The 12060-nt window shown below is 41.4% G+C and overlaps 2 protein-coding genes across 2 annotated transcripts in view; both read left to right on the forward strand.

Annotated features, from left to right (window-relative positions):
• The window catches only part of Tbcel (tubulin folding cofactor E-like), a 30533-nt gene extending 25113 nt beyond the window's left edge, over positions 1-5420 (forward strand). The window contains exon 7 of the mRNA XM_013009863.1: positions 2373-5420. Coding sequence (XP_012865317.1) covers positions 2373-2691 — 319 coding nt within the window. The 3' untranslated portion in view covers positions 2692-5420. The remainder of the gene's footprint in view (positions 1-2372) is intronic.
• Positions 5421-11664: 6244 nt separating this feature from the next.
• Positions 11665-12060, forward strand: part of Tecta (tectorin alpha) — a 68937-nt gene continuing 68541 nt past the window's right edge. Inside the window, exon 1 of the mRNA XM_013009594.1 lies at positions 11665-11698. The gene's annotated coding sequence lies outside the window, so the exon portion shown is untranslated. The remainder of the gene's footprint in view (positions 11699-12060) is intronic.

Here is a 12060-nt window from a genome sequence, read left to right on the forward strand (position 1 = left end):
CGCTATTGTGAATTTTAGCTTTGTATTTAAATAGATTCAAGGCTTACTTCTAGTTCTTTAATCTCATTATTGAATAATTGGTTTTAGTTCCTCCCTTCTCATTCCTCATAGGTACGCTGTTGCTGTTGCCCAAGTCCTTCATTGTGTGAAAATATCTACTTGTTAGACTTATTACTGAATGAAACTGGGTTAAGTATAATGTCCTTGGTCATTCCAGTTTACTTGGTCAGTAACGATGTTTTGGTCCTCAAGTTTGTTTCTTAATTCAGTATGGTCCCTTTTCACCCTATACTATTGTCTAGCCGTTGTGTTTGTATCTTGGTTTTGGTTATCATCCATCTATGAATTTCGAGACCTTAGTATTTGTAGGGCATTTTCTTCAGTCGGGTTTGCTGTCAGAGTGAGTTCTCCCTCTAGTTCTCACCTACATGTTTACGGTATTCCTTTTCTTCATTCGTTCTGCTGTGCTGTTAGTGTACTTGCTGCTTTATACCCCGTTTATGCTTCAGAGTGTACACTTTCCCTTCACCTGCCTCTGTGCAGGCACACTGCATGAGTTGCCTCCCCTTATTCTAGCCATGGCTACTTCTGTCTGAGACCGGAGTGGTTATCCTGTTGACCTCTGTCTCTGGAATTAAGATTGTGTTCGTTTTATACTCGATTGTTTATTATTTGAGTATGATAGGAGATGGAGTGGGGAAAAGATGCTCTTAGACTTAGTATAGAACTTTTGGGTCCTTTAAAAGGTTATGTTGATAAACTATTACTTCTTCTGTTGCTCGCAGTGATTATTTTTAGTCCTTTTTTATGCTGTTTTTGTCTGGGCATGGTGGCCTAGGCCTATAATGCCAGCAGGCAGGAGGCTGAGGCTAAAGGATTTATTCAAACAGGGCTACCTCATGATTAATCAACCACCAACCAAAGAACGATCAGATTTTGGCTTAAGTTATGGGACAGTATTCTGTAGTCTGTGTGATCCTATGAACCTTTTTTCTAAGAAATCTCCCCTAAGTAGGGGCCAGCTGTCTTCGGGTTTCTAAGGGGTATTTTAATAATGTAAGCTATGACGTCAGTACTTTTATTTGCATAGTAACATCAGTTGTCTAATTCTTATGACTGTCCTCTAAGGTCCTACCTTAGTGCAGGCATTATCACCCTGACTTGACTAATGAGGAAACTGAGATACAAGAGTGGAGTGAGTTGCCAAGTTACACAGCTAATTACAAGATGGGGTCAGACTCCAAAGGCAGAGGCAGGACTATTTTTACCATTCTCTGTTACTCCATCTCTAAGCACAGATGTCTTACTATGTCATTAATGTTCCTACCAACCTTATTATGACACCTTATGATTTTACTGAGCAAAAGCTCCAAGTGGAGTGGGAGAGGTTGAAGAATAATCTTATGTAAGTATGATAATTCTAATCTTTAATTTGCCTCCATGTGTCTTAGCTATCATATGTCATCTCAGTGTTTTCCCCTCTAGTGTATAGAAAGTTACCTGCCCCGTCCAATAAATCCATGCCCAGCTCCTCCCGGCTGGCAGCGGGCTGGAGTTTCCACAGAAGAAACTTCACTTTGTGGACCCTATTCTCACTTTTGAATTTTCCTCTTGGCTTGATTTTTATTTCTGTTTTGATGAAAGAACATTCCTTATTTATCACAACTGTATCCTTGCCTTTCACATAAATTGCTTTTATTACAGTTGACACTAGACTGGTACCTTCAAACAAGGCTTCATGGAAAGAGTTGGTTCAATGGCTAACATATGTGTTTGTGTCTAAAAGCTATGGCTTCTTCAGGCCTCCGAACCTACTTCCATCTTCCCATTTATAACCAAGGTATGTGCCTAGAGAGCCGACTCTCCTGATGCCGACCCCCAGGAAAGCAAGCTCTTCGTGGAGATCTCGCCTTTCTCTCTTATTTTTGTAGTACCTGCTTTTCTAAATTTGATTTTCTTTCTAAGGCTCCCTTATTTTTTCCCACTTTGTAGCCCAGGCTGGCCTTGAACTTGCCTTAGCCTCCTGAGTACTGGAATTACAGGTTTGTACCACAAGGCCTATCCTCTGAAGCCTACTCTTACATCATTCATGCATGGTGACCATCTTCAGGAAAAAAAGTGCCTCTTCTCTCTGCAAGAATGTGCTTTCCCTGTGGATTCCACAGAGCTGTGTATCTGGTCACAGGAGCCACAGGTCATCCAGTAACTGCTTGAACTGTTGGTTCATAGTGCATACATTTGTGCACACATGTACAGATACTACTTGAATGAAATAGTATTGGTGTTTGAAGCAGCAATATAGTATGGAAGAAGTCCGTAGTTCCATGCAGTGTTAATGGAAGCTGCTGATGTTATTGTTTTTATTGTTCTAGATATCATGAACTGATCACAAAATATGGGAAGTTGGAGCCTCTGGCAGAAGTGGACCTACGACCCCAGAGCAGTGCAAAAGTGGAGGTGCACTTTAACGATCACGTGGAGGAAATGAGCATTCGTCTGGACCAAACAGTTGCTGAACTAAAGAAACAATTGAAAAGTCTAGTGCAGTTACCCACAAGCAGCATGCTTCTCTACTACTTTGACCACGAAGCTCCCTTTGGCCCAGAAGAAATGAAGTACAGCTCCCGGGCATTACATTCCTTTGGCATTAGAGATGGAGATAAAATTTACGTGGAATCCAAAACAAAATAACCTCTACCAGCCTTGTAAAAACACGCATATGGACTTTTCGCAGGGCACTTGTTTCCAATGTGGTTTTCTTTAGGAGGGAAAATGTTATTTTTGTTTTGTTTTGCTTTGAGAGGGGTTTTATATCTTTTTCCCCTTAGAATGGGTAAGGGGTTGTTTTGGGTATTTTCTACCACAGATTTCTTCTGCTCAGCCAGCAGACCTGGCTGTATCTCCAGTCCGTGCATCCTTTCTCATGGACGAGGACAAAGAGATCACCGGTTGCACGCTGCACTCACGGGTTTGTCTGTCACTTGGTTATCGTGGCAGTTTAGATGTCCTTGTGCAGATGGCGTGAACCAGGTCCCCTCAGAAGGGCCGTGTCTGCTTCAGAGGTAGCTTACAGTATTCACACGTCGGCAAGAGCGTGTCCCAGTTAGAAGGGTACATGAGGAGCTCCACAGCAAAGACCAGTCCCCCTACCCTGTTCTTCCTTTCCCCCCTTCCCTCCTTTCCTTCCCTTGGACTATCAACATATACTTACCTAATAGTTTTAATCTGTTCTTAATTAACTGGTTTTTTTCCCTCAATTTGGGTTTTTTCCTCTCATTTCTCCCTTTTAAGATTTAAGCATTTTCAGCCTGACTCTGATCTCAGGTATCAGTAAGAACCTATGACTGTTAGGATCTTAAGGAAGGGTATGTGGAGTGTTAAGACTCCAGGTAAACTTTCAGCCATTCTGGAAGCACGGGCAGAGTAGTTGGCTCTCTCATATGCTATGATCTCACTGTCAACCACCCTCAGCATTATGTTCACCATTATTTCCAAAATATGAAATGTGTCAGGTTCCAGGTTTCTTTTATTTCTACGTATGAATTCATTTCCTCACATCTTTCATTTTTATTACTTTAAGCTATTGGGAATAAAAGCCTGACTATGAGGAATCAAATAGAATCCACGGCCAGGAGAGCAGAGGGTCAGCTAATGAACTGTCCGTGGTGTGCATGAAGGGGTGACGTGGGAGACTGGAGAAAGGGCTTTCCCGCCCCTGCCTGTGCCATCCATCCAATGCCCTTGCTTTTGCTTGCACTTTGCAAAAAGTGAGTGGGAAACTTTAATCAAAGGTAACTTTGATTCCCAGTTCTTCTGTGAGGTTTTGTGATGTCATAATTGCACAGTTCTTTTGTCTTAATTTAGTTACTCTTATAGAAAACAACTCTGCCTACAATCTATGAGTAAAGTTCAAGTGTCAAAACCTCCAAATTGCCTCCAAGTCATATTTTTTGCAGAAGCACATTTGAAGTACTTTTCCTTTAAAAGCTAGACCCTTGCCTACTCTGACACCTTTTTTGTTTGCATTCCTATCCCTTTATTAATCAGTTGGAATCAGTGTGTATCTTTCTTTGTCCTCCATGTTTACAAGTATGAGACAAGAAATACTTAGCTTTCTGCAGGTGGAAAGTAGGCAGGGAAAGTATTCTTTGGAGAATGCAGCTGTTCTCTGGTTGCATCTGACCTTTTGACCTTTGTTACTTAACTCCTCCAAATTTCATTTCTTATGAAATTTTTCCTTCGTGTATAGGTATTGTGTTTATTATTGCTACTTTAAATGTTTTCCTCTGCCACGTGGCAGATGTTTATTCTCTTGATGCACTTCAGGTTCAGCATCTGTAAAGCCTTTGGCTCAGGCCTACTGAGCAGATCTGCACTTACTGGGCCCCTACAGGTGGAAGCCAAAGGGTTTGAGGTAGATGAACAGGGCCTACTCTCCGCTGCTACAGACTTTAGCTTTCAAAATCATAAAGATGAGCCATGGAGATCCAGCCTGGTAGAGAAAAGAACAATTATTTTGTAGTCACATTTTCCTGACAGATTTTTGGAAATAGAGGGGGAAAGAAGTCTAGCAACAATGTCACAAAGATTAAAACTGTGGGTGCTTTGTGTATGTGCGCTTAAGTGCAGATGAGTTTGAGAGAGCAGTGTAACTGAGCCGGGTGCTTTTGTCAGCCTGGGAGACAGTTGGATGCATTCTTATTTTTTTGGAGTTGTAGGACCCCCCGCTTTCCCCAGCAGAAGGCAGAGTGAAGAGTGAACACCTACACTTCAGTCACAAGTGGAATGGTCATAATGAGATATTTTATATAAGAGTTTTATGAACTGCGTTTTTACTATCAGAGACTGTTTCTTCCCTTATTACAGGGCACGGTGTTTATCAACTGCAGGCATAATTTCTTTTCGTATATGGCTGCATGTCAAGGGAACTTCTCTAAGTCAGCTGATGTGGGTATTTTTAAGGCATTGTAACTAATGGTTTTAATGATTGCTGAAATTTTTTTTATTAGAAAAATGAATACAATTACTGGTGTTTTAGAGTTACCGAACAGAAGTAAATGAGAAAAGCTTTTTGAGCATGTGTACTTACAGACTCACTTGGGTGGCTAAAGAAAGATGCAGATTTTTTTTTTTAAATTGGTGCTGTGTAGATGCTTGTAACCAAACTATTTTTATAACAGGCCCAGAAGGAGGAAAGAAGAGATGATGGACCTTCAAGTCCCCAAGACTTGTGTAATGGGTTGTCGGTGGCTTATCCATACTTTAATATTAATTTCCTCCAGATTGAGTGGGAGCAAATTATTGACATTTATGAGGCAAAGTGCTGTCCTGGCCAGTATTACAGATAGGCTGTTCCAGGTACAACATATTATTTTATTCTTATAACTCTGTTATAAGAAAGGAAGGGATGAGCACTTTGATTTTTCATTTGGCCCCAGAACTGCTGAAGCTACATCACTTTTGAATCAAAATTGTTGAAATATCCCAGGTTGCTCTAAAGAAAAAAAGTCCAGAGTCATAAACCTATTGTTGCCGTTAAAGTGTTGTAATTGTCCTTCCCACCATTGACAGAAGTACATAAAAAAGCGGCCTCCCCTTGTTTTTGTTTTGTATAAGATTTTTGACAAAAATGCAGCACAACACATAAGCCCACTTATATATAGTAAGACCAAATGTTATTACTTGGCAGGGTGGGGTGGGGGGCAGCAGTGAATGTTAATTTTAAAAAGGAGAAAAAAGCCGTGCTGCTACGCTAGCCGTGAGGACGGCACAGGGGGTATTTTTTGCACAAACTGGTGGTGCCCGCCTGAGGCCTCCCACAGGTAGCTGTTACTAACGCACATGAGCATGGCTTGTATCTGGGTAGTGCTGTTTCATGGGCACCGAAAACCTGAATTCAGAATCCGCCATTCTGAGCAGTGTCGTTTCCGTTCGTGGATGTGATTTTTCATTACATGTTGGATTGAAAATGCAAACTGCTCTCCAGACCACCCAGAAGTGCTGTGTGTCTCCAGATGTGTGGTGAACTCTACTGTTCTTCATAGGTGCTTCCTTCAAATGTATGTCCATTGTAGTGGTGGAGAGGGACTGGACTCTCTCAGGCTCTTGCCAGTTATCTCCTGCAGTTAATGGAAATATATACATATATATCTATATATATTTTATTTAGAGTATAATTTAAACATGAAGGTCTATTCTTTGCACTCTTTATTAATATACAGAGAGATAATCTTTAAAAAATTAAAAATTCAAGTCCATTTTTGCTTTGTGTTCTGATTTTTTTTCCTGGAGTGGTGGGTCAAAGATACGTGTTTATACAGCTAAAAATAGACAGCGATTGGTTCTCTGGTTATGTTCTCTGGGGAAGTGGTCTACGCCAGGAAGTGCCTGGCCATTTGAATGAACTGGACTGGGACCTTGATGGAAGGGAAAGTTGCAGGAGAAGGATTTGGAAGGATGGATATTGCTTTTCTGTGAGCAAAATTTTATACTTTTAACATGTCTTCTGCCCTCCGTTTTAGTTCTCCTTGACATATTTAGCACTCCTTTTCCCCCAGTAAGACTGAAAATCTCATTTGGTGAAACAAAAATATAGCCGGTTTTTGTTCAAGGGCTACTTTTTTTTCTTTTTGAAAATAATTTTCTAGAAGTATTAGAGAGTTTGAGCTCTATCTGCTTATGAATAATTTCTTCATTAGCCATTGTGAATTAAATTACTACTGAGAAGATACAAGCCATACTTTATTTCTATATTTCAAAGGCAGCCCATAAACTGCTCCCTAATGCTTCAAAAAGGCCTAATATCTAACCACTTTTAATTTAGGATTACATCTGCTTCCTATTCAAATTGCAAAGAGTGGTAACTTTAACTTTTGTGATGAATTCTATTTAATCATATTTGTTTTGAGCTTCTCTGAGCACTTACAAAGTAGCCCCATGTATCTCAATAGCCCATAACCTCTGGACTGAACACAATACGAGGTTGACCTTCCAATCACACTTTCCATCTCCTAGGAAAAGAAATTTCTGTCTGTCATCTCAGTCCTGCGAGGTCAGCATTGTCATCCCCATTTTCTCACTAGTGGGGATATGATGGACAAGCAGATTAAGTCACCTGCGCAAAGTCACACGATTGGCAGATGTCAACAAGACCAGGATTCAGACACAAGTAATTTGCTTTATCCATGCACTGGACATTGAATCTATACTTGTGTGTCCTCTGCTGAAGTTCTCCATCCTTGGCCCCCAACACCTGCGGTGTTAGGTTTTGTTTAGCTAACATGCTAAAATGCAGTGTTCAACATTCGTTCACTAAATTGACTCTGAAATGGAGTATCTAAACCAAGACTTGAATATGCCCTTGTGCTGATTCTTGAACGGTGATGTGTTTGGCACATCTCCCGTCCCCCTGTGTCTCAGGTACCACACTGGGTGCTGGTGGTAGGTGCTGCTGACATGACTGAGTGAACCAGCATGGGATGCACCCAGCACTTTTAGAGCTTGGTTTCAGCAGAACCAGTGGTGAGAGAGGACGTTCCGTTTCATCTCAGACTTGTATCAAGGAGGCCCACTGTTCCACATGAACTTAAACTTGGTTTTTCTTTAGGAAGGAAAGGAGTTAGCTTATTATTTACTAGAGGCTTTATGGTTTTGTTGTGGGAAAGGATGAGGCTGTAACTGATGTAGCATTCAAGAAGGAGTCTTGTGGAGAATGCAAGTACTGCAAAATGGAGCAAATGTGTTATCTATTACCATCTGCAAGATCTAGCTTCCCCAAGTACTTAAGGTGCAGTTTGAGTCTTTTGAGTCTACCACAGGCTCCCATGTCACTGAGTAACAACTGAGGTGTTAAAATAAGACCAGGAACAGGAGAGGCAGACATTAACAAATGCAGACTACAGAGGGAAATGTTTAGTGAAACATCAGACACATTTCAGGGCAGGTGTCAGCTGTACTTACTGAGGAAATATGAGGGCAGTATGAACGGCTTCACTTGTTAACATTTTGTTTTAAATTTCAGATTGTCTGACAAGAAGGAGACTTGAAAACATTTAAATTCAATTTTTAAATAGATAACATGTACATGGTCCAAAAGTCAAGCGATGTAATGAAGACATACAATTGAAAAGCTCCATTCTATGGCTGTGCTCCATCTTTTATTCATCCCTTGTGTGCATACAAATCATAGTAGACAAGAATCTCATAGTAGACAAGAATCTATATTCTAATTGTTCCCGCATAACACATGAAGGTTACTGTATTAAGCACTACCTTGCCTCTTGCTTTTTATTTTGCCTGTTATCTATCTCAAAGAACTCTAGTAGAACACAAAGAGTCACCTCCCTCTGTATATACTATGTTTACCTTGTATATAGATGGACCATAGTCCATTTAACCAATACCCTATTTGCTTACTTTTTGAGTTTTTTCCTTCCCTTTCCATCTCTTCCTCATTCCTTTTTAAATTAAAACTTTTTGATTTGCTGTAGTAAACAGCGTATGTTCTCTGGCATGTTTGAATACATCTGTGGAATGTATTCCTAGAGGTGAGATTGCTAGATCAAAAGGTCAAAGTATCTGTAATTTTGATTTGTGTCCGTCGTGGGGCCTGAACTCTGGGCCTGGGCGCTGTCCCTCAGCTCTTCAGCTCAAGGCTAGCACTATACCACTTGAGCCACAGTGCCACTTCCTTTTTTTTTCCTGCTTAGTGGTGCTGAAGAATAGAACCCAGGGCCTCATGCATGCAAGGCAAGCGCTCTACACTGAGCCACCTTCCCAGCCCCTGTAATTTTGATTTGTGTGTGGATATTGCCAAACTAGTCTCTACTGAGGTTATATAAAATGAACATTCTCCCCCACTCCCTAGTTTTACTATTTGTAATATTCCTGCAAAGTCAAAGACTGCACTGGCCTTGGGCTTGATGTGATTTCTGGTTAGTGCAGCCAACCTGGCCTTCTCCCCATCAAGGCCATTGCAGATTCAGGCACTTACACTCAACAAAGAACACAGTTGGTGAGCCACCATCTTGCTTCCTTGGTGAGATTCCACCCCTTCAGTAGAAGCCATTATTTCTTGTTAGCAATATATGAACATTGTTTCAGCAGAGTACTCATGAAAAGTGATGGATTACTTGCCCTAAAGTCCCATGCTTATTGTCTGTCATACGCTTTCGTCTGAATTGGCTCTTGTCCCCAAGTCTCTTGTAGAGGAACTGCATGGGGTTCTTTGGAGGATAGGGATTGTACTATGTCTGCCTCTCCACTGTTGTTTTTAACTTTCTTCCAAATCAGAGCAAGGATACTCTCTTCAAAGGGATGCTTCGCCCACTTCTTAAGCAAACACATGGATGCTCAGGAAGCTGGCATCATCTGAGTTGTACTATCTGTACTTCCCCAGCAGATCCCAATACCATGGACTCACTACCATCTTCTGTACCCAGATTTCCTAGTCAGGAGCTACTTCACCTGAAATTCTATACCTGTGCAATAGACCTTCCATGGTGCTAGTTGAAGCCCCTGAGCAAGAACAGTATACTCAGATGTGTTAGACAAACACCTGAGGAAAGAGTTTAAAGGAGATTCTGAGGTTTCAGCCCATCAGTCAGCTGGAACCATTACTTGGAGCCCAGGACAACATGGTGGCAGCAGGAGCTGTTCATCTCTTGGGAGCTAGGAAGTAGAGTATAAGGCAGAGAACATGCTGTGGTCTCAAGGACCTACCTCCTCCAAACAGCCGCCCTTTCTACAGTTCACCACCTCCCTGTAGTCAACTCAGATTTTGAATTGATCAGTGGACTGACTCACTGATGTCAGAGCCCTCATGATCTAGTCAGATCCCCAAATCTCTGCCTCTGCACACAGCTGGCATCAGGACCAAAGCTTTAGCGCATGAGCCTATTTGGAAGGCATTTGCATCCGAACCAGGTGGCCCTTTGTGTTACACTATGAAAGAAGGACCACCATCTTTGTAAGACACAACCCTCTTGGGTGACAGACTCCAAGCCCCACCTCCACTCCACCCTCCTGTAGGCTAAATCTTAACAGAAATCTTTGTCCACCTCATACACGCCTGTATACTTTTAGACCCAGCAGCAGTCCGGCCCCAAGAAGGATGAAAAATTTGATATGGGCCAAAGGGGGTGGGATATTAATATTTCTGAGTAAACGGGAGAAAAAGATGAATGCAACTACCGATTACTATGCCATTAGCAGTTTTCAAATAAAATCAACTGCTTTGCTCCCATACATTTAGGTTGCTACGGGACTCAACGCAATCGGGATTGAGCAAAGAGATTTCATCTCTAGGTGAGTCTTGGATTTGAGTTTAATTCACTTTACACCAGGCTCCCCCAAAACTACATTCTGTTACCCAAACCTGCTCCTTTCAGAAGGAAGCAGCCATGTGTCATCTGTGAATGGGTATATGGAGAGGACTCAAGTTACTAGCAAAAGAATAAACTCATTGTACAAAACCTACTGAATTATCACAGGTTTCTGGGGGGCTTTGAGGGGAGGGGAATTGAATAATTTAGATTACAAATTTAGTTTCCCCAACCCTCTTGTCCATTTTAAGACAATCTGCCTGAAACCAGAATTGTCATTTCATTTTTGTGATCTTTTCAGGGAAAAATGTGGAGTAGTTTTTAAACCCCTCTTGGTTTACAAAAGAGTGACCTGGTAACATTTGAGTTACTGTTTGCTTAAATATCTTAGGTAACGTGGTTTATGCCAAAGCCAATGGCACTAAATGCTTGGGAGCAAAACCTAACATGGATGTTTTCTTCTGTTCACTGGACTTTCTAAATCCTCTGCCCCATGCCCATCCACTGCCCCTCCCAGCCTAGAAAGTCTCTTGGGACATCAGGAGGGGCATCCACAACTTGCTTGGGATTTCTTTGTGGAAATTTCTGCCCACACTTTAGGTGCCTTATTAATTTGGTTTGTACCTAAAAAGTTCCTTGGCCTAGAGACTGTAACAGAGAGAAAGAAGGAGTAAAACCTAGAAAAGGTAAGGAACATTTCTTGAAATACCTCATGCAATCCTGGGAGAAAGCAAAGGACAGCCTTTTCAAGAACAGATTTAAAAGAGCGAGTGGGGTGGGGGTTGTAGAAAACTAACTTCATTTAAATGTTAGAGGCAGCAGATTTGTTTGCAGTTTTAATCCCAGGCCTGGGGATGCTAATTCTGTAATGTTATACAGTTGCCTTCTTTTGGGTACAAAGGGAGAAGAGGGGGGGTTCTTTTGTGTTTTTCTCTGCAAAGTGATTTGATCAGAAAGAACCAAGGTTTCAGCTCCAAGTACCTGACATTTCCATCTGAATCTACTTTTTTTTTTTTTTTTTTGGTAAGAGGTGGTGGCTGGGGGAGGGGATGGGGAGGTCTAGTTTTTCAGGAAAAGAACCTTTCTACACAATCCTGAAACCGATCTTTAGATTTACTTTTCCTTGATCAATAGGAAGGTGAGGGGGGGGGGGAGAAAGCTTGATTGCAACTCAACACTTACCTGACTGTAGCACAGGACTAACTGAATTTTTAGTTTTACGAGTACAAGATTCAGACATCCTTTCAGGAATCAGAAATAATTGGCAGCAAGTTGGGAAGAACTAACATGAATTCTTGTTTTACCTAATTGTGCCTGGTTTACTAAGCGTTGGCTTTCATATTTCTGACTCAGTTCCTCCAGCCTCTACAAAACAGGTTAGTGACATGTTTTTTTCCCCCCTCCATAAATACAAATATCTAAGTGAACCTTATGTGCTGTTCTCTGCATTGCTTCCCTAAGGGCTCTCCTCTTGCGTTTGTTTGGCACCTGCCTCTGCTAGCGTGTTTGATCTCTTCTGAAATCCTTGTACACAGTTTTCAGCAAAACTGACTACTGTTGAATATGTGCTTGAAATTGCAATGTGCGTGCTTGACAACTGGAAATCTGCAATAAAATGCTCCCAGGACAAACGCATTGCTTTCCTGTGAAAGTTTGGCTGAAGAGTTTCGATCACTTCAAATGATTTTTAAAAAGAAAAGAGAAAAGGAAGTTTATTTATTTTTAAGGATGCCCTTGG

Source organism: Dipodomys ordii, unplaced genomic scaffold (genome assembly GCF_000151885.1).
Source record: "Dipodomys ordii isolate 6190 unplaced genomic scaffold, Dord_2.0 Scaffold10, whole genome shotgun sequence".
NCBI classification, from domain to species: Eukaryota; Metazoa; Chordata; class Mammalia; order Rodentia; family Heteromyidae; genus Dipodomys; species Dipodomys ordii.